This window comes from Limulus polyphemus, unplaced genomic scaffold (assembly GCF_000517525.1).
Source record: "Limulus polyphemus unplaced genomic scaffold, Limulus_polyphemus-2.1.2 Scaffold613, whole genome shotgun sequence".
Taxonomy (NCBI): Eukaryota; Metazoa; Arthropoda; class Merostomata; order Xiphosura; family Limulidae; genus Limulus; species Limulus polyphemus.
In genome coordinates, this window is record NW_013666223.1 from 405,850 (window position 1) to 429,503 (window position 23,654).

A 23,654-nucleotide genomic window follows, 5' to 3' on the forward strand; every position below is an offset into this window, starting at 1 on the left:
TTCTTTGATGATGGCCTCTCATTAAATAATTGCTTTTGTAACACTGTACAAACATGCAGAAATAGCATTCTCATACTTATCAGAAAATATTTATTAGAAATGTTTATTTGCTGCGATAATAAAGAAAGCATTACACATTTTGGAATTTTTTTTGTCCTTGGGCACTAAAGTTACACATGAAATGTCCCCCCCCCACCCCACACACACACTTCTAGACCTGGCTATAGGCTTGGTTACCTAATTTTAGGCTTAACCAAATTTTAAATGTATGTCTGTTTGCAATTATTGTTTACATTTACCTGGATTACAGTTTCAGTATGCTAGTTTAAATTGTGAAAATATTACATTTTACTTTTAAAATATCTCATTGAAAAGGGCATCAAAGTATCAATGCAGCATCACCATGAATGCAAAGAAAGTAAAAAAAAAATCCCCATCTCAATATGAAATCTCAGTCATCAGCACTGTGTGTGTACCTGACTATATTTTTTTTCTATTACACTAAGTACTATTGGTACTAGTGTGCTTTTGAAACATTGTCTCATTGTACTTCAAACAATAGATGACATACTCTTCACAATTAGTATTTGGTGGGAGCATATCACTTAGTACAACAATACTGCTTACCTATAGGCTATTGTAGCTTTAGATGATATGACAAAAATATCAATTCAATAAGTTTATTCAGTTTTTTTTTTATATAATGAACAGATTTACCTTTAAAAGCATTTCATTTTGGTTTTCAGTTTCTTCTGTAGACATAGTACTGTACACATGTACTGATAATTTAGTACTAAAAACAATGACGATGACACCTAGTCTTATGAAGTTTAGTGCGATACATATACAATATCAAACACATAAACATGGTTAAAGCACTGTTACTGTTATACAATACATTTAAATTTTATAACTTTTAAAAAGTTCACAGAATTGATGTTACCAAGACATATACGCATTCTCTTAGGCCTTTACTGGTGGCATTTTCTCCATAACCTCCAACTGTAATTATAACAGTATAAGTTGTAAATTCTAGTTCTAACTCTAAGTGCAAGGAAAACTGCACCACTTTTACACATCTACATCCACCCTGTGTTTTACCCTAGTAGTAGTAGTAGTAGAGGTGTCCCTGAACATAATACAAACTATACAACCCAAAATGTTCTTGCAGGTGGGTTGCGCATAATCCTAAAGTTAAAATACCATTACCAGAGCGGCTGCTAGACTAATATTAATAATAAATTACTGTAATGCAATTGTCCTTTACTTAGGCCTAAGTAGCGACCCTATCTAACCAACGTGCTTTCCACGTCAAAATCAGCTGATCGCTGTTGCTTCGAAACCTACGTAAGACACCATGTTGATTTTGTTACAAATTGAAAAAAAAGCAAAAATATTCTCTATTACGTGCAATGGTTGTAGTCAAATTATTTCTAGCACTCACCTCTTTCTCTTCTGTCTAAGTATTCGGCAGCTTGTATTAGTGCTGCAATGCTCATCTCAATCAACTAGAGAACAACAACCAATTATAGACGACACGAATATGGCGGTCCCTTAATCCTTCGTTCCCTGACGTTTGTTTTGTTAACATCGTTCGATAACGGATTTCGGATACACTCGGATTATTTTATTTTTTGTACGATCAAACATGAGTTTTGTAAACTGATTGGTCACTTTGTAACGATTCTGGTGTTCCGAAACGTTCCGAATGAACCCGAAGTTATTGACCAATTAATATCAATGTTTGTAACATAGCTCCTTAAAATACCTCCACGTGCTTTTCACGTTTGTGACAGGCACTTGTGATGGTTTGCGTAGGAGCAACGTTATTAAAGAAAGTAAAAAATTCCACTTCCAAATACATTCATATAAAGTACATTCTGGTGAAAACGGTTCGACGCAAAAAATTAATATATAAATAAGCAAAATAGGAGAAAATAAGTATGTTTGTAATATATTATAATCTCGGGAATATTTATATTTGCTAACAGAATTTCCTATATTGAATTATTGAGAGAAAAGTAACAGTTTATTCCTTAGGCATGAGAAAGAGCGCTGTGATTTAAATAAACGTGAAAAAGAAAGAGAAGCATAGAATAGTGTTTATTTTGTGTTAATCAAGGTACTTTACAATATCTGCTGATTCGAGTGATGCATATAAGTAATTTTCAAACTGTAAAATACTTTCGCGTATTATTTTTCGCTTCAGTAGCAGGGAGTAATACTATTGCAAGTTTAACGATAAGGATTACCGTACTCCGTTTTTTACAAATCGTAGTTTTTGTACAGAAGATTAAGACAAAAGCAAATAACTGAGAGCTAAGTCATTCCCCGAAGACTTTATTTCCCTCCCATAATTTCTTTAGATGTAAAAACAGAACATTCAATATTCTGAAACTTTTACCATTTCTTATTATGAAGGCTTATACCGCTAAAAATCAGATTTCGATACCTGTGGTGAACACAGCACAGATAGTCCATTGTATTGTTTTGTGCTTAACAACAAACAAATCTCCTCATGCAAACTATAACTTTATAATTTTGATGTAAGGCATTTATTCCGAGCAGAAAAATTTGAAATTAATTAAGATAATAAACTTTATGACATAACCAATTTACTTTTTTGTTGTATAACTGAAAAGTTGAAAACAAATAGTTAATTTCACTGCCTGTATTATAGTTAAATGGACAGTTAACCCACTTTGTATCGTGCACGTTCAACAAGTATAACAATATGTATTTATATTTATTGTGCTAGGATAAAGAATAATTTACTCTTTTTTACAATTACAATATAATATCAATTATTAAAATTTTGCTTACTTATAATTATCAAAATAGTCCGTAACATTAGAAATGCAAATAAAATTTATCCACTGTACTTTTATATACTTCCAAAAGAGAAAGAAAGAGATGAAAGAATGCCCAGATTAAAGAAAACTACTAAAATTACTTGGATCCTCAAACAATCTAATAACCAATTAATTTAATACTTATAACAAATAAAATAACATAAAGCATATATGCAAGAATAAATTAGGTAGTTTAATTTACAAAATACTGAGAAAAAAGGCATTTACATAGTTGCTCTAAAACTTGCAAATTCCATTTTGACTCAAAAGAAAAATTAATTGGTACTTAAAATAAACTGATGCGATATTCTAAACATGAATTATTATTTGATTGGGCTATCTGTGCTCTGCCCACCATGGGTATTGAAACTCAGTTTCTAACGTTATAAGTCCCTAGACATATCGCTGTGCCACTGGGGGGCTTCACTTATTTATTTAGTTTTTGTCTCAACGTTTCGCTTTGTACAACTGTGAAGTATTACTCCCACGATCTATTAGCCATTCTTACGTTATATTGTTTATTCGTTACTATAATATTATTTTGTGCTATTATTGGTCATTCTTATAATATATCACTGGTGATTCTTAAACTACATTAGTTATTGGTTATTGCTATGTTAGGAAAAACACTTGACACTAGATTATTTTTGTAAATACTTCTTATAATTAGCATACATTAGTAGCTTGTAATATTTAAGCTCTGTATAAATGAAACCTGAGATATGTAACTACAGTTTGAAAAGATCCATGAAATCTAATTATGCACTCACGTATGACGTGAAATATTTCTAGCTGACACACGCGCATGTTAATTAATGCGTTCTTTACGGCTTACAACTTAATGTTTATGTAGTTACTTGTATTATAGGTTAGACCAGTGGTCTACAGAAACATCTACTGAAAATAATATTTATAATAATAATAATTAAAATGTTATAATTTTTTCTGAAAAAATATTAATATTAGTAAAGCCTATATCCTATGATCCCAACGGTCCGTGAGGTTCCTACATATATTCTGTTTCTTTATGGAATAACATAAAAAAAAGTTAGGAACCACTACCTTTGACGTTATTAAAAATGTAATCTTGGACAATGCATCAGGTCGTTGTTTTGTTGTATCCTTGTGTAAAACAATTGTACTTAGAGTGACAAAATAATTCCGCGGAATAATGGACGATCCGAACAAGATATTTACTAGTTTTGAATTATTTTAAGAAACTGACTTAGTTCGTTAGTGACAGGGAAATTTTTGTAAGATTTTCTTGTATGTTGTTTTTAGCATGAAAACACTGGCTCAAACTATTGGAATTATTTTGTCCGAGCGTGAGTTTGTGCTCCTTGTCTCTCTCTATGCGGAGGAAAATACATTGAAATATTTAAGACTAAGTGTTAATAGAGTGATAGGATCACGTGGTGGCACCAGCAAGTCAAAGAAATTGATAGTTTCGTGTGTGCAGGAAACCTAATTTTTGGAATTTTTCATACTTGGATTTCATTGTGACTGGTTCTGCAGAGATTCAAATCGATGGGGAAAAAAGCTGAAGATCTAGTTACTGCACCATGTGCACACATTCATTGTGTGTATGTGTTTGTAATAAAGATTGTCTTCTCTGTCCTTAAAACGTGTCCAGCCTGTGTGTTTCTCACCCAACATAAAAACTCAGACGAGTTTGCAGAGTTATATTATTCAGTATATATATCCTCTTCGACCCTTATGTTATTAGCGGTCCCATTCTTTACTTGTAGAGAAATCAGTTTAACTGAGAACATTGCAATGAAAATTAAATTATTGTTGCATTTCACTAATCAGTATATGAATAAATGAGGTTTTGCTGTTATACTTTCGGATCATTAAAACAAACTCTGTGGATCAGATAAAAGCGTATACGGATGTAAGAAAAAATTAGGAATGCTTATGAAAAAAGTTTACCCGCATTTCAGTAAGAAATTCCTACCACAGCCAAAGCTCCAATGGACCATCATGATAAAGTTTAAAAGTGAGGTGTCTATTCATCTAATAGTTACTTGAATTATTGTTTGAAACAAAGAAAGCTAACACAAAGTCCCCCTGGTGGGTCAATAGTTTTTTGGATTTACAATGCTAAACTCCGAGATTCAATTTCCGTGGTGGACAGAGCGAATACGGCCCTTTGTGTAACTATACACACACAAAAATAACGCTACAACAAACAACAGCTAATACAGAACAGACTTTGAACCTTTTCTTATAATAATAATAATAGTTTTCTATCTCTCATTGTAAAGTGGTTGTCACTTATGAGAAAGTAGATTTGATTGTTGTTCATTGTCCACTTGTATATATTTTGTTGCTATATTGGTTATCCTTATGTTATGTAAATTGCTTGTTTGTTTTGTTATAACTTAAGCACAAAGCTACAAAATGGGCTATCTGTGCTCTGCCCACCACGGGTATCGAAACCCGGTTTCTTGCGTAAGTCCGCAGACATGCCGCTGTGCCACTGGAGGGCATGTAAATTGCATACCTTATTCATATTATAAGTCACTCTTACGTGAGTTAGTATTTTTCGATTTCTTACCATAATAGTTTTATAATTTTATGCTGTTTATTGGTAATTCTTGTTATATGCTAGTAACTCGTTATTTACTTTGTTTATATTACTTATTAATCAACCATAAGTTATTTTTGATTGTTGGTCATTTTAATATATTGATCGTTCTTGCTTATTGATCAATATTATATTATGTGTTACTTTAATACTGGTCATTCTTATGTTGTTGTTTTTTGTAACTGGTAATTCATATTACATTGGTCAGGAGGAATCATATTTCTTTTGTTTATTGATTATTTTTTGAATTATCTGGCTACTGCAAGAAACATTTAATTTACATATTTATAATGGTTATTTTTAGCACAGTAAAATGATAGATAATGTGTAGTTAATCAATCATAAAATAAACACTTACATTTATCATTAAATGACTTTAACTTCTCTACTCAGATATTTGGAGAAGATCATTAAAAAGCTAAAGTAAGTAAAATTAAGTCATAAAAATTGTCTTCAAATTTTTTGGTAACTTTACAGAAAACATTAAATATATATATACATATATGCTAATTTAATGATCTTTAGTACAGTAGACAGTTTTTTCTCAAAATACATTTGAAATTACTTATTATTAAATCAAGATCTTGTAATTTTTTTTTACATGTCTTATAAGTGTATCTATTTGACCGGCTGTTACGTGGGTAACAAACAAAAAAAACTATTATTTAATCCTTCTTATAACCAATCTATCACCCACATCTCACATGAGTAACATTCCTTTATCACAAGAGTTCCTCTGCATATCCTTATAAAGCACCCATGAAAGAAAAAACAGGCAAACTTAGGTGTATTTAATAACTGAAAGTAAAATATTCCTGAATTTGATTGATTATATATTATCACATGTACAGAGTTAGAGTGCATACAAAACGTTTAATGTATTTTTATTTTCGTAATCTGGAACATACTTATCCCTTTGTTGAGTGCAAGAATGAAAGGTTTTTTTCGTTTCTTTGATGATTTGTCAAAATTTGGTGTCACACTACTTAAATCTTTTTACTCTATGTCTCAGGAATTTAAATCATCCATATTTTTTGTTTTCACACATACAATATTATGAAACAGATAATAATAAGTTATAGTATTACAGGCCTCCCAAACAATACAAACAGAAGTGGGACCTTAATAATAAGTTAAAAAGATTGTATGGAAGGTAATGAAGAAGTACAGCAATACTATGATTTGTTTTACATAACTAGTTGTCTTTATGTGGCTCTCCCATAACTTAATTCTTATATAACATATATACTGTACGTGATTTGTGACAATCTTTTATAATTTTCCATTTTTACCTCAGCAATGAAACTGTGATTGCTGATTAAGTGATCTACACATTTCATGTAAATTACCATGTAGGTTTTATCTCATCATGAAATATTGCCCTGGGTTTTCTTCACAAGAGACAAATTAGCTATATAATATCATATCATTACATATTTTCATTCTTCTCTGTTTATTTAAACTGATGTTACAAATCACAGGATAAAACACAAGCTTTTTTATTTTATTGCTAATGAAAGTAATATACTGGCAAACAAACAAAAATTTAGAACATATGCAGTAATATCCTTACCCAGGAAACAACAAAAACAAACTACTGATAATAGGATAATTTTTTTTAATGAAGAACAATTATGGGGAGTAACAAAAGAGTATGAAAAAGCAGGGCTTCTGGAAAGCTTGATACCAGAGAATGTTATCGAGTTGGTTAACTTTTTTGTTATTAGACATTTAAAAGTAAATATTGTTGTGCAGCTACTAAAAGAAAGTTAACATTTTCCTAAACTGAAAATGTATATTTCCTACAGATACTTACCTCCACTCACAAATTTTCTATGTTTGCCACTAGCCTTCCACCTCTCGCTTCTGCATATCCACATGTAAATGATTATGCAGCAGCTCTCCACTAATAGGAGCATGACACAACCCCTATCATAACCAGAGCTCTTTCCACAGTTGCACTTATTAATCACTTCGAGATTGGTCAGAAGACCTACACCACGTGTCACTGGAAGTGAGGAGGCTGGGTGGAAAACGTGATAGGAGGTAAGTATCTATTGGAAATACATTTTCAATTTAGAAAAATGTTAACTTCCAATACGATATCCAATCCCACATTGAACTGGTGGAAGGCTGGTGAAAAAATGATTCCCTTCTAGGAAGAGCCCAAAGAAAGACCATGAGGTGTGGAACCAAAAAAAAAGAGAAAATATCACACCTCAGCAGTAGACCACACCACATCTTATCCAGGTATACTCTTCACTCTTTTATGACTGTGTCGTAAACATAAAAGGCAGAAAAAAATGAGGGAATCCGATAATACATATTACTATGTAATGGGACACCTGGTGTTGAGTAGCTAGGATGTGATAGACCATAGTTGTAATTCAACCTCATCCAACACCTGGTGGAATCTGGAATTGTACAACAGTTCCACAGTAGGCAGAGAATCACCTACCTCTTCACCTTAAAATTGGTAGGGAAGATAAGCTTCCATACCAAAGTCTGTCTCCACTTGTAAGCATTTCCAATCTAACCAACACCTCATCCACCACAAACCAACATGCAGCAGATGGTAGGAAGGAGGAAAGCCCCAACTGGATGACATCTCTGGTCCAAAACCTGGCAGCATTGAGTATGGTTCTTCTGGGCCACTGTAGGAAGAGAATATCCAGCTGTACACAAGTGGTAATACATGCGCTGCATCCATCCACAACCAACACCAGATCCATTGGAAATTAACATCCAGCAAACAGTAGAAAGAAGGACTGCAAATATGGGGTGCATCTCTGGTCCAAGACCTGGTAGCATTGGGTGTGGTTCTTCCATGTCACAACAGGAAGAGAATATCCGGCTGTACTCAAATGGGAATACATGAGCTGCATCCAGCTACAACCAACACCAGATCCATCGGGAACTGATATCCAGCAGACAGTAGGAAGAGGGACTGCAAACATGGGGTGCATCTCCAGTCCAAAACCTGGTGACATTGGGCATTTTTCATCCAGTCTCTAGTAGAAGGAGGGATACCGGCCAGAAAATATGCAAGGACTTACTTAGCTGGACCATCTCCAACCAACACTTGTTCCCCCAAGAACCTAACCCTGAGGATGGTAGGTAAGAGGAATGTCTCACCCTGAGGGGCAAACTGCAATATATATATATATAGTAGTGATGTGGCAAGGTGCTTCAACCAAAACCTGGTGGTATCTGGAATTGTACATCAGGTCTGCAGTATGAAGGACATCATACTATTGACATATGATTCTAATTGTGCCCGGGCCATCTCTAACAAGCACCAGATCTACCAGGAATGTACATCTGGAGGATAGCAGGAAGGAGGAATGCCAAGGCTGGAAAAGCAATCTGTCAGATATATAGACATTACTACAGTATAGTGCTATGACCAAAACCTGGAGGTATCTGGAATTGTACATGAGGTATGAGGTAAGAATTGCTATATGCCATCAATACCCATAGAATGCCACTGCCCTACTCTCATCCGAGTGGTATGATGCATCACTCAAGAAGACAGACCTCCATGGTCCACCACCCCAGTAGCTAGAAACTGGTAAGTGGCAAGAACTCACATGCTCCACTAGAAAAAAAGGAGGGAAAACACATTACAGAGTCCAAAGGACCACATCACCAGAGACAATGCAACAGGTGACCTCGATATCTTATTTTGAAAAGCAGAGCTACCATGTCGACAGAGTTTATTAACCAAAACCTAGTGGCATCTGGAATTGTACATCAGGTCAGCGGTAGGAAGAGTCTCAATGCCAGGGAGCATCAGAGATGGGCAGCAAACCCTGTCTGCTTTACTCATGCATGTCCATAAGTGTACAGTCTGAGACAAACATATTTATGAAGCAAAAGACCAATAGAGAGAACTACTAGCAATCCTACAGAACACCCCATCTCTATGGTGTGCATAACCTAATCCTGCAACGTAACTGTTTTGGCATAGATGACAATTGAACGGAGACACACAACCAAGACCTGGCAACATCTGGAATTGTACATCAGGTCCAAGGTAGGAATAGCTACAACGTAAATGACATTGATAATGGTCACAGGATGGACAGTGCAGATGTTCAAAAAAAATATACCGGTCAGGCACCACTTGCCACAGAGTGGGATTCACAATACACTAGCAAAGAGGACCCTGCAAATAAAGAAATAACAAAAACATAGTAAAGAAAAACCTAAGTCTGTATCATAAATGAAAACATCAAAAAATTTGCGAGCAAAAACAAGCATGTCTGTACAGTATTATTGCCAACCGACAAGTAATTAATGAGTGCTGGTTACGATAGGGGTTGTGTAACACTTCTATTGGTGGAGAGCTGCTGCATTATCTCAAACAATAACTCCACAGTTGATATATGGGTCATTTAATTTTGAAAAACCATAAAAAATATTATAAAGGTGAAACAAATGGTGTGCTAATAATGATAGAGAGATAAGAAGAACTAAATAGTGATTTATTTCAACATTAAAGCATAAGACAATTTCTGGTATAAGCTAAACTTGATGCAGTATGGAATAAAATGTTTAATAAAAATATGCTTTTACAAATATCCACATGTTCTATAAACAAAAGAAACATACTAGAAAAACATTTTACATTATAAAATGGAATGTTCTAAAAGCATTCAGTTTGTGGAAATTGAGTGTCAAAGTAGATACAAAGACCAATTAAACTTACACAATGCTAATTGAAGTAATGGTGACATAATAAAAAGTATGAAAATGACCATGGGAGTTTAGAAAAAATTCTATCCACTGAAACCTCATTAGTACAAACAATGACATTCCAGATTTTTCACAATTCAGATGATCTTTCGTACGACAATCTTTGCAAGAGGAAATTTAGTCAAAAATACATAAATTCACGTTCTAAATCCGAACAAATATTTCTCATAACAAACATACATTTTGTATGAATAAGTAACTCCACAAGACCCAAATAGGAGTCGATCAGAACAGGAAATTAGGAGATTATTACTGATCAAAAACCCCTACATTTGAAATGGGTACCTTTTTATGACAGTCCTTCTAAGAATGACCTTCACAGTAAGGATATACATATAAACTATAACAGGTATCGAGAGGTCATCAGAGTGATTTATACTACAGTCACCTCAACTCACAGTGCTCCAAAACAAAGATGCATATAATTATACACATAATTGAAATGTGATGAATTTTTATATAAGAAACCTAAATGAAAGCCACATTAACATGTAAAAATAATAACATGACACCTTGATCATGTAACTTGTACAATTATTGATGATGTATAAAATAATAGACTGATAAGTTTATTTCACAGACAGTTACTTTTTGTTTACCAGTTCATGCCCACTCTTATTAGTTTGCACCTTTGCATGATAATGTTCACTGTATTCAAAGTGACTGGCTAGATTATTCTGATGTCTTGGTAATCCACAAGAACTAGTTCTTTACAAATATTTGGATTAATGAGGTTTCACTGCATTAACTCAATGATTCACTTTACAGCTACTTTGGGAGTGCCCTACACAAATTTTCAAAATGACAGCACTAGGCTTAATCTGGTTTCACTACTTCAGAATATCCTAAAATACTTCAATATGCAAACTTGTACAAGTGTAATTATTGTTGAACATTACATTTTTGAAATATTACAGAATAGTGCAATTAAATAACAGATATTCAGCTAGTTGTTACAGATGTTCAGTTGTTACACTTAGTTTAGGTGGTAAAAAAGAAACAAGTTGTAATATTCAATGTTCATTTATTGATCAGTAAAAGAAAATATTTTGAGTGTTAGTGTTTTTTTTGTTTTCAAAATAATAGTTACTATTATTACTATTTAAGTATTTTTAAATCATTTTTTATGACAGGTTCCCCTCGGACCCCGGAAGAGTGACTATGGAAAATATTAACAGAAGACTAACAGCAATATAACACACACACACATACAAATAAGTGCATGAAACTATATTAATATTCTGATAATGTTAAATAACTTCAAGCCTAGTACTATCAGCTGGAGAAGAAGCTGTAAAGTGAAATGCTGAGTAGCAGCAGTATATTTTTCCTGATCTTTTATGGTAGATTTCATGCTGTTTACAAAGACCATTCGTTTAATTTTGAAGTAAAACAACTTTTTGAAACAAATCAACATTAGGTTATACCTACAGCTCCTTATTTCACTTATATTGCATGTCACAAATAATAATTATGAATAGATATTTTTAATAGTTAAGTTAATATGTTTTATATTTCTTTCAATATATTTCATTAGTGGATTGTTTTCTAATCACAACAAAACTTTTAATTACAAACTTAAAAGAATGTTTTTATTAATACTCTGTTACTGCTCTTCACACAAGTATTCAATCTCTTTCTTCAAGTCTTTCCCTTTCTCTCCAACCATCTCACAATAATGCAGTGCTCCCCGACGGTTGTTCACAGATAGCAAGTAACGAGCATAGTCTAGTAGCACTGTGTCAATAATGTCTAGTGAATTTAGTAAAGGAATAAGAGAGTTCATCACTGTGATTGAAAAACTGTTCCTTTCACTCCAAAGAAACCACACCTTCTGATAAACATTCAATCATTAATTGTACTTAACAAAACAAAACCAATCTATCTTCTATAATTTTTTCACCAACCATATGAATTAAGTTTTGTATGAACAAAATAAAAATATTTTTGATCAATTTTCTCACCAATCATTATAGTTGCATTTTATATAAATAAAAAAATTACTTCCATTCTATATTTGTACTTATAGCAAAGCTATCTGCTGCTGTCCCTAATTTTGAACTACTGACCAGAGGGAAAGCAGCACCCTACCACCAACCATCCATTCTATATTTGTACTTATAGCAAAGCTATCTGCTGCTGTCCCTAATTTTGAACTACTGACCAGAGGGAAAGCAGCACCCTACCACCAACCATCCATGCTAAGAGATTGATTGTCACTCTTATAAAGCACACAGAGCTAAAAGTATTTGGGATATTTTGTGGTATCACATGGATTCAAACCCTGGCTCACCAGTTCTGAAATCCAGAGCTCTACCACAGGACCAATCCATGTTCTACTTACTGTTATCTCATGAACCTTTCAAATTACATTTTCTATAAACAAAATATATTCTATGAATTACACCACAAACTATTAAAGGTATATCATGTACCAACACATTATTTAAACAATCGGGTCAACAATAATTAGAATTGAATATAAAATAATTTATATTTAAATAAATATATCATCCATTCAATTCTAAGAACTTAAGACTTAAAGTGAAGAAGAATGTATAACAATATTTCAACCACACTCTGTCTGCTTTATCTAATACCAGAGCTCATAAGATCGGCTGAAATACAACAGACATAGTAGTGGTTGAGATGCTAATTCTATTATCAAATGGCATGAACAATTATATTGTGTGAACTAGATTATGTTAGTGAAGTGTAATTTTTAAAGTTACATCTTATACCAATAAGATAAGCTACCTTTTAACAATCATTCAAGTTACAAATGTCTACATATATGACCATTCAACAACAAATTGTTTTATAAACCTTTCAGATTACATATCTCCAGTTCCGCCCATGGGGGTGTGGTGGGGGCAACTGCCCAGGGGCCTGGGCAAATGAAACCTGGTTATGGCATAAAGCCTACAAAGCATTTAATGATAAAAACCATAGTTTTTGGCTTTTCTTTGCATATAGATGCTTGATACATTATGAATGACTGAAATAATAATTTGAGTAATAATTGATATGTATTTACTACTTTATAGATTTAATAGATATTTGTTGTTGCTTTATTAACGTTTTTATGCTTATACTGTGAGGAAAAAACGGCTGCTGCTATGATTTTTGTCTGGTTTATGAGCTCGTTAATGTCATAATTTAGGATCTTCTTTTTTAATAAATTCTTGAAAATGTTAAAAAAGAGAGAGAGAGAAAGGGGGCCCGGTAAGGATGTTTGCCCCAGGGCCCATGCTGGCTCTCATCATTCCTGTATATCTCAATTAAAAAAAAAAAGAGGAAATTTCTGTTAACTGCCTCACTAACTTATGTTAAATCATCCATTAACAATATAAAACTCTTGTGTCTATATATATATAACTAGAACAACAACGACAAAAAGATATCAGTTTGTTCATTCTTCTTTATAGCACCAAATTCTTGGCACGCTTGCACGAATAGTGCTGCCCTCTCTGTCATCCGGAAAGTACGAAGCATTTCCAACACTTTCTCAAACTGTCCCATTGACAGAAGAACAAGAAGAGCTTTAGTCTAGAAGTAAATGTTCAATTTCTTGTTAGATACATAAGCCACCCAGCAATGTCACACAGTAAAGTGTTCAGTTAATATAAAAGTAAATTTAATAAATTATTTTAAAAGTCAAGAATAAAGTGATTTTCTATTAAATGGTGAAATGTACCCTTGGGTTCATGATCAAAAATCAAGACTGGCTATATAATATTCATCCACTATCAAGGCAAGTTACAAGTTCTTGTCCACAATTGCAGGTAATATATAGATTATTTAACAAATCAGTGTGTTCATGAGGTATTCTCATCAACAAGTCAAAGTTAATCACAAGTTACTTACCTACAAATCAGGGTTAGCTTTAAGTATTGTAGTTACAGATCTGGGTTACTTATAGATAAATTCATCCATAAGTCAGGATTAGCTATGAAATATTTACCCACAAGTCAAGGTCAAATATGAGTTATCCTAACTACAATTATGGGCTGGCTATGAACTATTTTGATTAGAAATAAGGCTTACTTACGAGTTTGAGTTATTTAATCACAAACAAGGGTTACCTAATACAATATTTACTCACAAGTCAAAGTTTAAGTACAAATCCAGGTTAAATAGTGGTTATTTATCCACAAATCAGGATTATTTATAAGCTATTTAGTCACAAATTAGGGTTATGTAGGAGTTATTTACCAATAAAAATTAAGTACCAGTTATTTATTTATAAATCAAGATTAACAATTTGGGTTACTACAGTGCAACAGATTTGACCACCAAGCAGTCAGTAATCCTAATTACGTATTTCCATGGATGTTAAAATATAGATGGACATAAAAACATCACACTCTTTTCTGTGTTTGTTTGTAATTAAGCACAAAGCTACACAATGGGCTATCTGTGCTCTGCCCACCACGGGTATTGAAACCCAGATTCTAGTGTTGTAAGTCCACAGACATACCGCTTTGCCACTGGGCCTCTTTTCTGTGACTTATTGTGGAATTTATTTCATTTACACAAAGATACACATGCATGTTTTTTAGAATTCCCTAGCAATTAAAACAATCAATTCTTTTTAAACAAATCACCCATAAAATTTGTGATGAAAATCTGCCTATAAAGGATTGTTCATGCACACATCCATACACACATGAAATACTTTTCATCATTCTGTATATGTTTACACCAAAGCAGAATTAATAAAAACTTACCTTTTGATTCATGTGAGGAGAGCAAAGATAATCTGTCCATCGTTTTAGGACTTCCTGGCATTCTGTGTAAGGAAGTATGACCTAAAAACAAACTTCACAATAAACTTTTATGCAAAAATTTTTTTCTTAATGTCCTTTAATGACTACTTTAGACTTGTTCGTATTGCAGTAAATTTTGTACTGGAGAACCTTGGTACAAATTAAGTACCAGGTTAATGGAAGATCTCAATAACTTGAACATTTTCATTACATGGAACATAATCAACAAAGTTTGAAAAGTTCATTTTTTAAACAGAAAGAGAAAAGCATAAAATTAAAGAAGCTATTATACTTAAACAAGTAGAACCATTAACAAATAAAATGCAAGGCAGTAGTTCCTATTTTTATTTCCTTTAATCAGATGACTATGTCACTTTGGTGTATTAATTGGCTGATGTTTTTTTAATAACCTGATGATGCCATATTAATGTAGTAATATTTTGTGTTCTTTTTTAAACCTCATTTTAGCTGTTTTTAGCTCTTCTTATGACTTCTTCAGAAGCACCAAACTACATTTTTTGCAGTAAAGTTTTAAGTAACTAGTTTACTAATATTCACAATCAAGTTTTGAATTCAAGAAAACAAGGTTTATAGACTGTCTGACAAAAGAAAAAGTACCTTGGCTAATCGAACTGATTTCTCCCATTGGCCTGCTGCTTGCAGATATCGACATGCATCACTCCCCTTATCAATCAAGCACAACAGCTCTACTCCTTCTGAAATAGCACCACTAGCAATAAGATTTGTAGCAACCAACTTGATCACCGACTGGGAAGCTCCAGACGAACGAATGGTAGCAATCAAGCAGGCTCTAGCAGGTACATGAAATCATTAAATAAACTAAATATAAAGAATAGTTGGTAAAGATGCAATTACCCCCCCCCCCAAAAAAGAATAATTTACCACTTGATTTAATTTATCTAGCTTTACCCTTAAACACCCAGGCACACTGATTTGATGCAACTGTCACTTGATTTGTTTCATTGTATTAAAAAAACTACTTGATTAAGTTGTTTGAAACTTGAGTTAAACTTTCTACAGGTTATGCAACTTCTGTTAAAATATTTCTACATGTGATATTTGTATAACTTATCAGCTTTCTAAATTTGAATGTTTTTTTTGTGAAATGTCTTTTAAGAAACAGTTAAAAATGCTTACTTTTGTTGTAGATATCAATTACTAATTTCTATGTCTTCCTACATTATTACGAAGCTTTCAAATAGATTTTATTTTATAAAACTGCAAATTGTCTTTGTTTTGATTCAAAAAACACCTAACACAAGTTTACTCTGTTTATGATCACCGACATACAATAAAATTAATGCTTTTATTCCATACCAATATTATTAAAAAAGCTTAGTGGTGGCCTCAGCCTATGTTGTAGTGTTCTAACAATATCTAAAAGATCTACATAGTGTTTCTATCATACTTTAGGCTATGTACAGATATACTCTTACATCTCTAAATATCTTTACAGTTTCTATAACATTTCATGCTATCTACCTACTGCCTCTACCATATGTCAAAGTATTTACACACTATTTCAAAGATCTGCAATTATTTTCATGGTGTTTCACTCATTTCCTAAATTATATACACAGCAGTTACACTTTGCTTCTAATACAATTCAGACTAACTAGTGTTCTATGTATTATTAGTAAACATTAGTCTATGTACATAGAATTTTAATCATATGTATCAACAACCTAAAAGTTTATAACATATGTCAGGTTATTTCTATAACATCTTAAACTAGTCATCTATGCATATTTTCCATTATAATTTACACTATCTACAATGTGTGTCTATCATACCTGAAGTTATTTAGTGTTTTTAACATACCTCAGGCTAACTAGTATTTTTATTGTATCTTAGACTATTACATCATTTTGATACATTTGAGACTGCTTAAGCAATGGTTCATTATACATATCTTGACTATTTACATAGAATACACCTATCAAGTCTCAGGCTATTTAGAAAAAGTGCTTCTGTCACATTTCACTTTTTTTGCCCTATCACATTTCAGGTTATCTTTACCATGTTCTTCTCCCATATCTTAGCCTATCTTCATAGTGTTTAAATAATACATTTTAGATTATCATAATAGTGTTTCAAGCATTTATCTTAGCTGTCTAAGTAGTATTTGAGTTGCATCTTAGGCTTTACAAACCACACTCCATTCATATCTCAGGCTATCTAAACAATGTTTTACAGTCTTGATTATTTACAATATATCTTTTACATGTCAGACTCTTTGTACATTGTCTAAGATAGCTTAGGTTACTTACACAGCATTTCTAGCATACCTCAGTTTTACCATGCTTCGGGTTATCTACACTGCATTTTATCATACCTCAGACTATCCACATAATAGTGTTCCTGTCCTGTTTCAGCCTCTAGAAGCAACTGAACAGCTCGATCAGTCTGTCCAAGAAGTAAAAACTGTTCTGCACATTTCCTGCTCTGGCTATGAGTTGTTCTTTTGGAATCATGGAGAAGCAGCCTCTCAAGTTGAAGTTTCTTTACAAAAAATAATATATTATAAATAAATTGTTTGTTTGTAGTTATGCACAAAACTACTCAATGGGCTATCTGTGCTGTGCTCACCACAATAAAAGGTGTGACAGCAATACTAAATGTTAATATTTTTTCTTATAAATAAACAATAGAAAGATTATATAATCAATAAATTAGTGATAAAAACCCATCAGCATTAAATGACAGAACATTTAATGCTTATACCTATGTTTCCAAGCGTGTCTGATCAATCAACTATGATTATGAAATGGCAAAAAAAACAACAACTAATTCCCTAAAAACATAACATAAAACAGCATTATTAAAATTTAAAAAGTCAGTTTTAAAATTTTTTAAGCACTTACTTACTTACTAAAATTATACTTAAAAAACTATTATAGCCATAAATTACTGAGATAAGAGTATGGAAAAATTGGGGTGATTAAGATAAAAAACTAGTCATCCAAGTGGACCTCATCTTAGCTGGCCAATGAACATATACGTAATGAAGATTTAACGAAGTCAATCATATGGACCTCATCTTAGCTGGCCAATGAACGTATACATAATGAAGATTTAACGAAATCAATCATATGGACCTCATCTTAGCTGGCCAATGAACGTATACCTAATGAAGATTTAACGAAGTCAATAATATGGACCTCATCTTAGCTAACCAATAAAGGTATACGTAATGAAGATTTAATGAAGTCAATAATATGGACCTCATCTTATTTGGCCAAAAAAGTTATACATAATGAAGATTTAATGAAGTCAATAATATGGACTCATCTTAGCTAACCAATAAAGGTATACATAATGAAGATTCAATGAAGACAATAATATGGACTCATCTTAGCTAACCAATAAAGGTATACATAATGAAGATTCAATGAAGACAATAATATGGACCTCATCTTATCTGGCCAAAAAAGTTATACATAATGAAGATTTAATGAAGTCAATAATATGGACTCATCTTAGCTGGCCAATGAAGGTATATGTGATGAAGATTTAATGAATTCATTAATATGGACTCATCTTAGCTGGCCAATGAAGGTATACGTAATGAAAATTTAATGAAGTCAATAATATGGACCTCATCTTAGCTGGCCAATGAAGGTATATGTGATGAAGATTTAATGAATTCATTAATATGGACTCATCTTAGCTGGCCAATAAAGGTATACGTAATGAAGATTTAATGAAGTCAATAATATGAACTCATTTAAATGCTATACACTGACTTGAACATATTTCTTAAATCCTATACAACACTTAGCTGTGAACTGGCTTCATCCTGAATACCAAAAAATGGATAATCCACAGCTGAAACTTTACACTTACCTCAAATTTACTGCCATTCTGACTGCATATATTAAAGCTTTAATAGCTGAAGTACAGAAAATTGTGTACACTGTTGTATACTAGTTGAGCATTTTTTAAACTAATATTATCCAAGTACTAAAACAATAGGCTCATTCACAAAATTTACAAGAACCAACTTGATCACAAGTTGTCTATAAATTTTCCTTGTTATATTTACAAGATTATTTTTATAAGTTACAAATGTGAAAAAAGTTCTTATTTTAAGAATATTAAACAATGTGTATGCATGGAAATATGTTGGGAATTCAAGACCTCACATTTAACATACATCAATTAAAGACCATCCATAATGCAAACAACCACACCTACACTGACAAAACTGCAAAAGTATTTACATCACAAACATGAAGTTTTGTAGCTTCTGGCAAATATGACAATTATAACTGCAAAAAAATGCAATACTTATATCATCAAAGCATACCTGATATACATGGTTATCACATATGGTGTCAAAACAAGTGTCCAAGTATTCTTCGTTGAAGGGAGACAAGATATTTTGATTATCTATACAGCTTTGTTTTTGTCTTGGTTTAAATGTATCTCCACTAAGTTCCAGTAAGTCTTTCTCTTCTTGTTTATCTGAAGTCTAATAATGTGTAACACTAAATATTCAAGTTTATGATTTACTACATCTTAAACTAAATTTATCCTCATTCATATTATGGCAAGACTCTGTCTAAAACCCTAACAATGCACAACACACATCATAGATTATTTGTTTTAAACTACTTACACATTCATTAATGCTTTGATAAATTTCTATTCAGTTGTTTATATAAAGTTCAGCAACACATAACATTACCTATTAATAATATAGGTTTAACTTTTTTCAGACCAGGAGTGGAGGAGGGGTCACTTAACCAACTTAATACAAAGTTACTAAAGGATATCTATTTCAACATTTACAATACATATTATTTTATTTAATTATTCTTAATTAATTTTTATGCCATGAAATTTCAGAAATTATATTGTGAAGCACCTTATTGGAGAAAAAAAAAAAGGACTAAGAATACTTACTCTAATCTTAAAATTTCAATTTTTTATTGTTGTTCTTGATCAGAAAGTTCCATGTTACATATGTTACAAACCTAATTAATTGCAACTCAATAAGTTTTCATTAATATATAAATCTTTTAAAATTTTATTTTACTGATTGCAGTAGTCACCATCTCAAGCTGTAAATCATAAAAAACACTACGTAAACTGAAAAAGATTTATTGGCAACTTAAAAACTTTTCAAAATGGTATCAGGTAAGGCTAAGTAACAATAGTTTTGCTAAAAATATTTATTGGTTGTAATTAGTTTATAATCTAATAAGTATACTTTGTTTTCTACAAATTATAAGTTATTTTAATTATGTGCACTGATTTAATATAATAAATTTAACAACAATATCCAATAAATGAGGATTGAGTCACATATGAGTGATTGTAAAATTTTGCCATCAGTACCATACTCTCTAAACCTAATTAGGCTTCTCCAATGTCTTATCTTAGAAGAAAACTTCCATATCTATCAAACAAATACAATTCAACATGAAAACATTTTTGTGAAAAAAAAATGTCTAAAGAAACTATAAAAGAATCCCAGATCTGTGGTTTGTTCCTAAGTCTTCTAAATTTCCCACTAAATTCCGTTATTCTAATCTACATCTAATCACTTTCTCACAAACCATAAATCGTTTCTCACATCACTTTATTCATGTTATATTGAAGGAAATAGATTATAATCTGTCCTATCTCGTGATATTATAACTTTCTCTTTTGCCATTTCCAAAATTGTTCTCCATTAATAGTTGTTCCCACCCTTTTATGAACTCACAGCATAGGATATCAAATGAGGTCTGTAATAAGAAATTGTGAGACAGAGAGGGAAACAAGACTTGACTAATTGCATTCACAAGGTAAGATGGTTTCTAGTAAATAAAAACCTATGCTTTGGGATGGCCAGAAAAATTCTGTGCAAAAATATAAATTTCAAGGAAAACAAAGTTTCACAATAAAAAGGATAACGATACTTAAGTTAAACAACGTTATTTATTTATAACAGAAGGGGACACAGATAAACATTTTGGAATTCTACAGATTCCACCTTCAATATCTAAAGCAAAATAAAATAATTACATCATTCTTAAGTAAATAACTAATATACATACATGTTAATCTGTGACCCCTTCCATTGATTATCTTAAGTATCATTATTCCTTTTATTGTAAGTTTGAACAATTTTTAATTTTTCTTTGTGAATTGGACTGAATAAATGTTAATAAATGACAATATATCAAATCTCAAATATTTTTGAATAAAAAAAGTGTTGAAATAGGGTTGGAATCATTTTTTTTACTTAAGTTTTGAAATTTGATATGCATTTATTTGATTTATTTATTTATTTGAAATTACACTCATCTTCATGCGTGTTCTGGTAATTCATATTTTTTTATCTACATGTACATCATAGGTTTAATTTTATTGAACTACACAAAAACTTCTACTATGCTCTTGCAAAACTACATCAGTACAGTTTAACACTAGATATCAGCTTGATCTTGATACTTGCTAATAACTCCCTCTTGATAAATCTAGGTTTTTAAACAAAACATAAAATCTAACCTTTACTTCCAATGCTAATTCTTCTTGCTTCAAATAATGTACAGCTACTTTCCAGAACTGATAGGCTTCCTTGTCTCCAATTAACCTGGTAAATAATAAGAAAAGCTTTACAAGTTAGACCTCTCAGAAGTAACAAGGTTCATGATACACTCACCAATTGTTATTCATACATGACTGCTCTCATTATGGTGGAAACAAAGTTAACTATTTAATCATATTATTTGCAACTTAACTTTCAGATAAAATGTACAATGTTAACAACCTTCCCAAACTAACTTCTAAGTAAAATATTTTAAAAAATTCACATTATAAACACACTCCCTTAACATCATCAAGTTACTGGTTTCCTCATAAAGGATACCTTTATTTCCAAATAAAAGTTCTGATTAATTATACTTTGTTTTGTTGTGAAGTCCATTATAAAGCCAAATTATATTAAGTTTTCATTGAATTAACTATTACTGTAAAAATGAAACAGGAAAGATACACACCTAGCCACTAGTAAACAACGTTCAGCTATTCCAAATGGGCAGTGCTTTAAGTATTCCTGGATTTCCAAATCAATTGTTTCTATCTGCTTCTGAAGAATGCTAACTTCATCTGGACTAAACCCATCCTCTTCTTTGATGCTGAGTGTGTAACTTTCTTGCCATGGCTGATGCTGAAGAAGACTCTTGAAGTGAAAAGCAGGTTTTACTGGCAACATGTGAAGGCTGAGTGGAAGTTCTAAACATTTGCAACATTTACAGTATTAAACCTTCTAACATTTTAAAAGAGAAAATAAATAAACAATGTTTTTAGGAAATTAACTTATAATTTATTTCTGCAGATGAACACTGATGCAAAAAAAGATATGGCTTATACATCAATTACTTTTAAATACACCAAACAAGCACATTTTGTAGTTATTAAGTATGATTAATTTCTTCTACATCTGAGTTTTGAGAGAAGATAAAAAAATTTTTATGTGAAAACCAAAAAAGTCATCTTTCAAAACAAGCACATCTATTCTAGCTTGTACAAGTACAGCTGCTGAGCTGAAAAACAAGAGAAGAGCTCAGTGCCTTTAGAAAAATAAATATTCAAAAAGCCACACATTTCTGTAAAACTGTTGTTCAATCTGCAGTTTATATTACTAAAACCATAAATCTTGCCCAATTCTCACTCACTGCAACATAATCTAGCATAAGCTGTAAATACTGCTGTGTTTCAGTAATATCTGAGCAAAAAGCTGAGATTAGTAGAAATATCAGGTACTTGCTCCAGATAACTATAGAGAGAGATAGAAATAACTTATCACCCTACTACCTCTCTGAAGGGAAACAGTAATAATTAACAAAGTTTCAAAATGGTACATTTAAGTTTTTTGTGATTTTTAAAGAGAAGAAACCTGTTGGGTGATGGTCTTGAAGTGGAGAAGAGCAAACTTTCAGGTTAATATCAGTGATCTTAAAACATCCATCTGCTGTTGCTAATACAGGTCTATCAGACCCAGCCCAATCTATGTCTTGAACCTTTGGCCTGTCCTTTGCACATTTTGTCTGGCTAATTAGTTGAGCCTGAAAAGATAAGGAGAAAATGTTAACTGTGTTAAAAAAAAATTTTTTTCTTTTTTATTGTTTATTTCATGTACAGATTTTCAATCCATCAATAATAAAATTCTAATAGATAAACTTGTTATATTAATTTTTCTACATATGTATAATAAAATCCTGAAAGACCAGTGATATGATTAAGGTTAAAATAAACAGTTTTTTAAAGTAACATATATTGGTTGGTAGTGCAACTCTGCTGTATAATGTATAAAAAGAGCCTTTCAAAAAACAGTTGTAGATAATTATTATGCTTACTATTAGAAATGCATATCAACCTTTTAAATAAACAATAAATGCACACACATTGTTCAATAATTGACTGAAATAGTAAATAGTCAGAATTTCTAAAACTAGTCAGTTTATCTGGAGTTCTCTTTTAAAATAACTTTTACATAAGTAGATTAACATAACAGCGTGGATAAGGGTGAAAAATTATATGACAACAGCCCATAATCATGTCTGTTAACCCTTTCAAGATGGGTCACTGGTGAAAGGCGATGTCATCTCGTTTGTTGACTAGCATACAAACTTTTATTAAACTACCATTTTACGAATTTATGTCAATAAG

At 31.9% G+C, this 23,654-nt stretch overlaps 2 protein-coding genes across 4 annotated transcripts in view; both read right to left on the reverse strand.

The window, feature by feature from the left end:
- Positions 1-1,807, reverse strand: part of LOC106459469 (max dimerization protein 1-like) — a 16,171-nt gene extending 14,364 nt beyond the window's left edge. The window contains exon 1 of one of the 3 annotated variants that reach the window (XM_013919090.2): positions 1,445-1,807. In XM_013919090.2, the coding sequence (XP_013774544.1) occupies positions 1,445-1,499 (55 nt within the window). In that variant the 5' untranslated portion in view covers positions 1,500-1,807. The remainder of the gene's footprint in view (positions 1-1,444) is intronic. The other 2 variants (XM_013919093.2, XM_013919089.2) reach the window with 2 other exon arrangements.
- A 5,071-nt stretch (positions 1,808-6,878) lies between these two features.
- LOC106459470 (WD repeat-containing protein 11-like) overlaps positions 6,879-23,654 on the reverse strand; it is a 79,899-nt gene continuing 63,123 nt past the window's right edge. The window contains exons 18-26 of the mRNA XM_013919094.2: positions 22,882-23,050; positions 21,983-22,217; positions 21,492-21,576; positions 19,300-19,464; positions 17,326-17,492; positions 15,588-15,780; positions 14,931-15,011; positions 13,605-13,749; positions 6,879-11,955 (exon numbers count right to left, since the gene is read on the reverse strand). Coding sequence (XP_013774548.1) covers positions 11,807-11,955; positions 13,605-13,749; positions 14,931-15,011; positions 15,588-15,780; positions 17,326-17,492; positions 19,300-19,464; positions 21,492-21,576; positions 21,983-22,217; positions 22,882-23,050 — 1,389 coding nt within the window. The 3' untranslated portion in view covers positions 6,879-11,806. The remainder of the gene's footprint in view (positions 11,956-13,604; positions 13,750-14,930; positions 15,012-15,587; positions 15,781-17,325; positions 17,493-19,299; positions 19,465-21,491; positions 21,577-21,982; positions 22,218-22,881; positions 23,051-23,654) is intronic.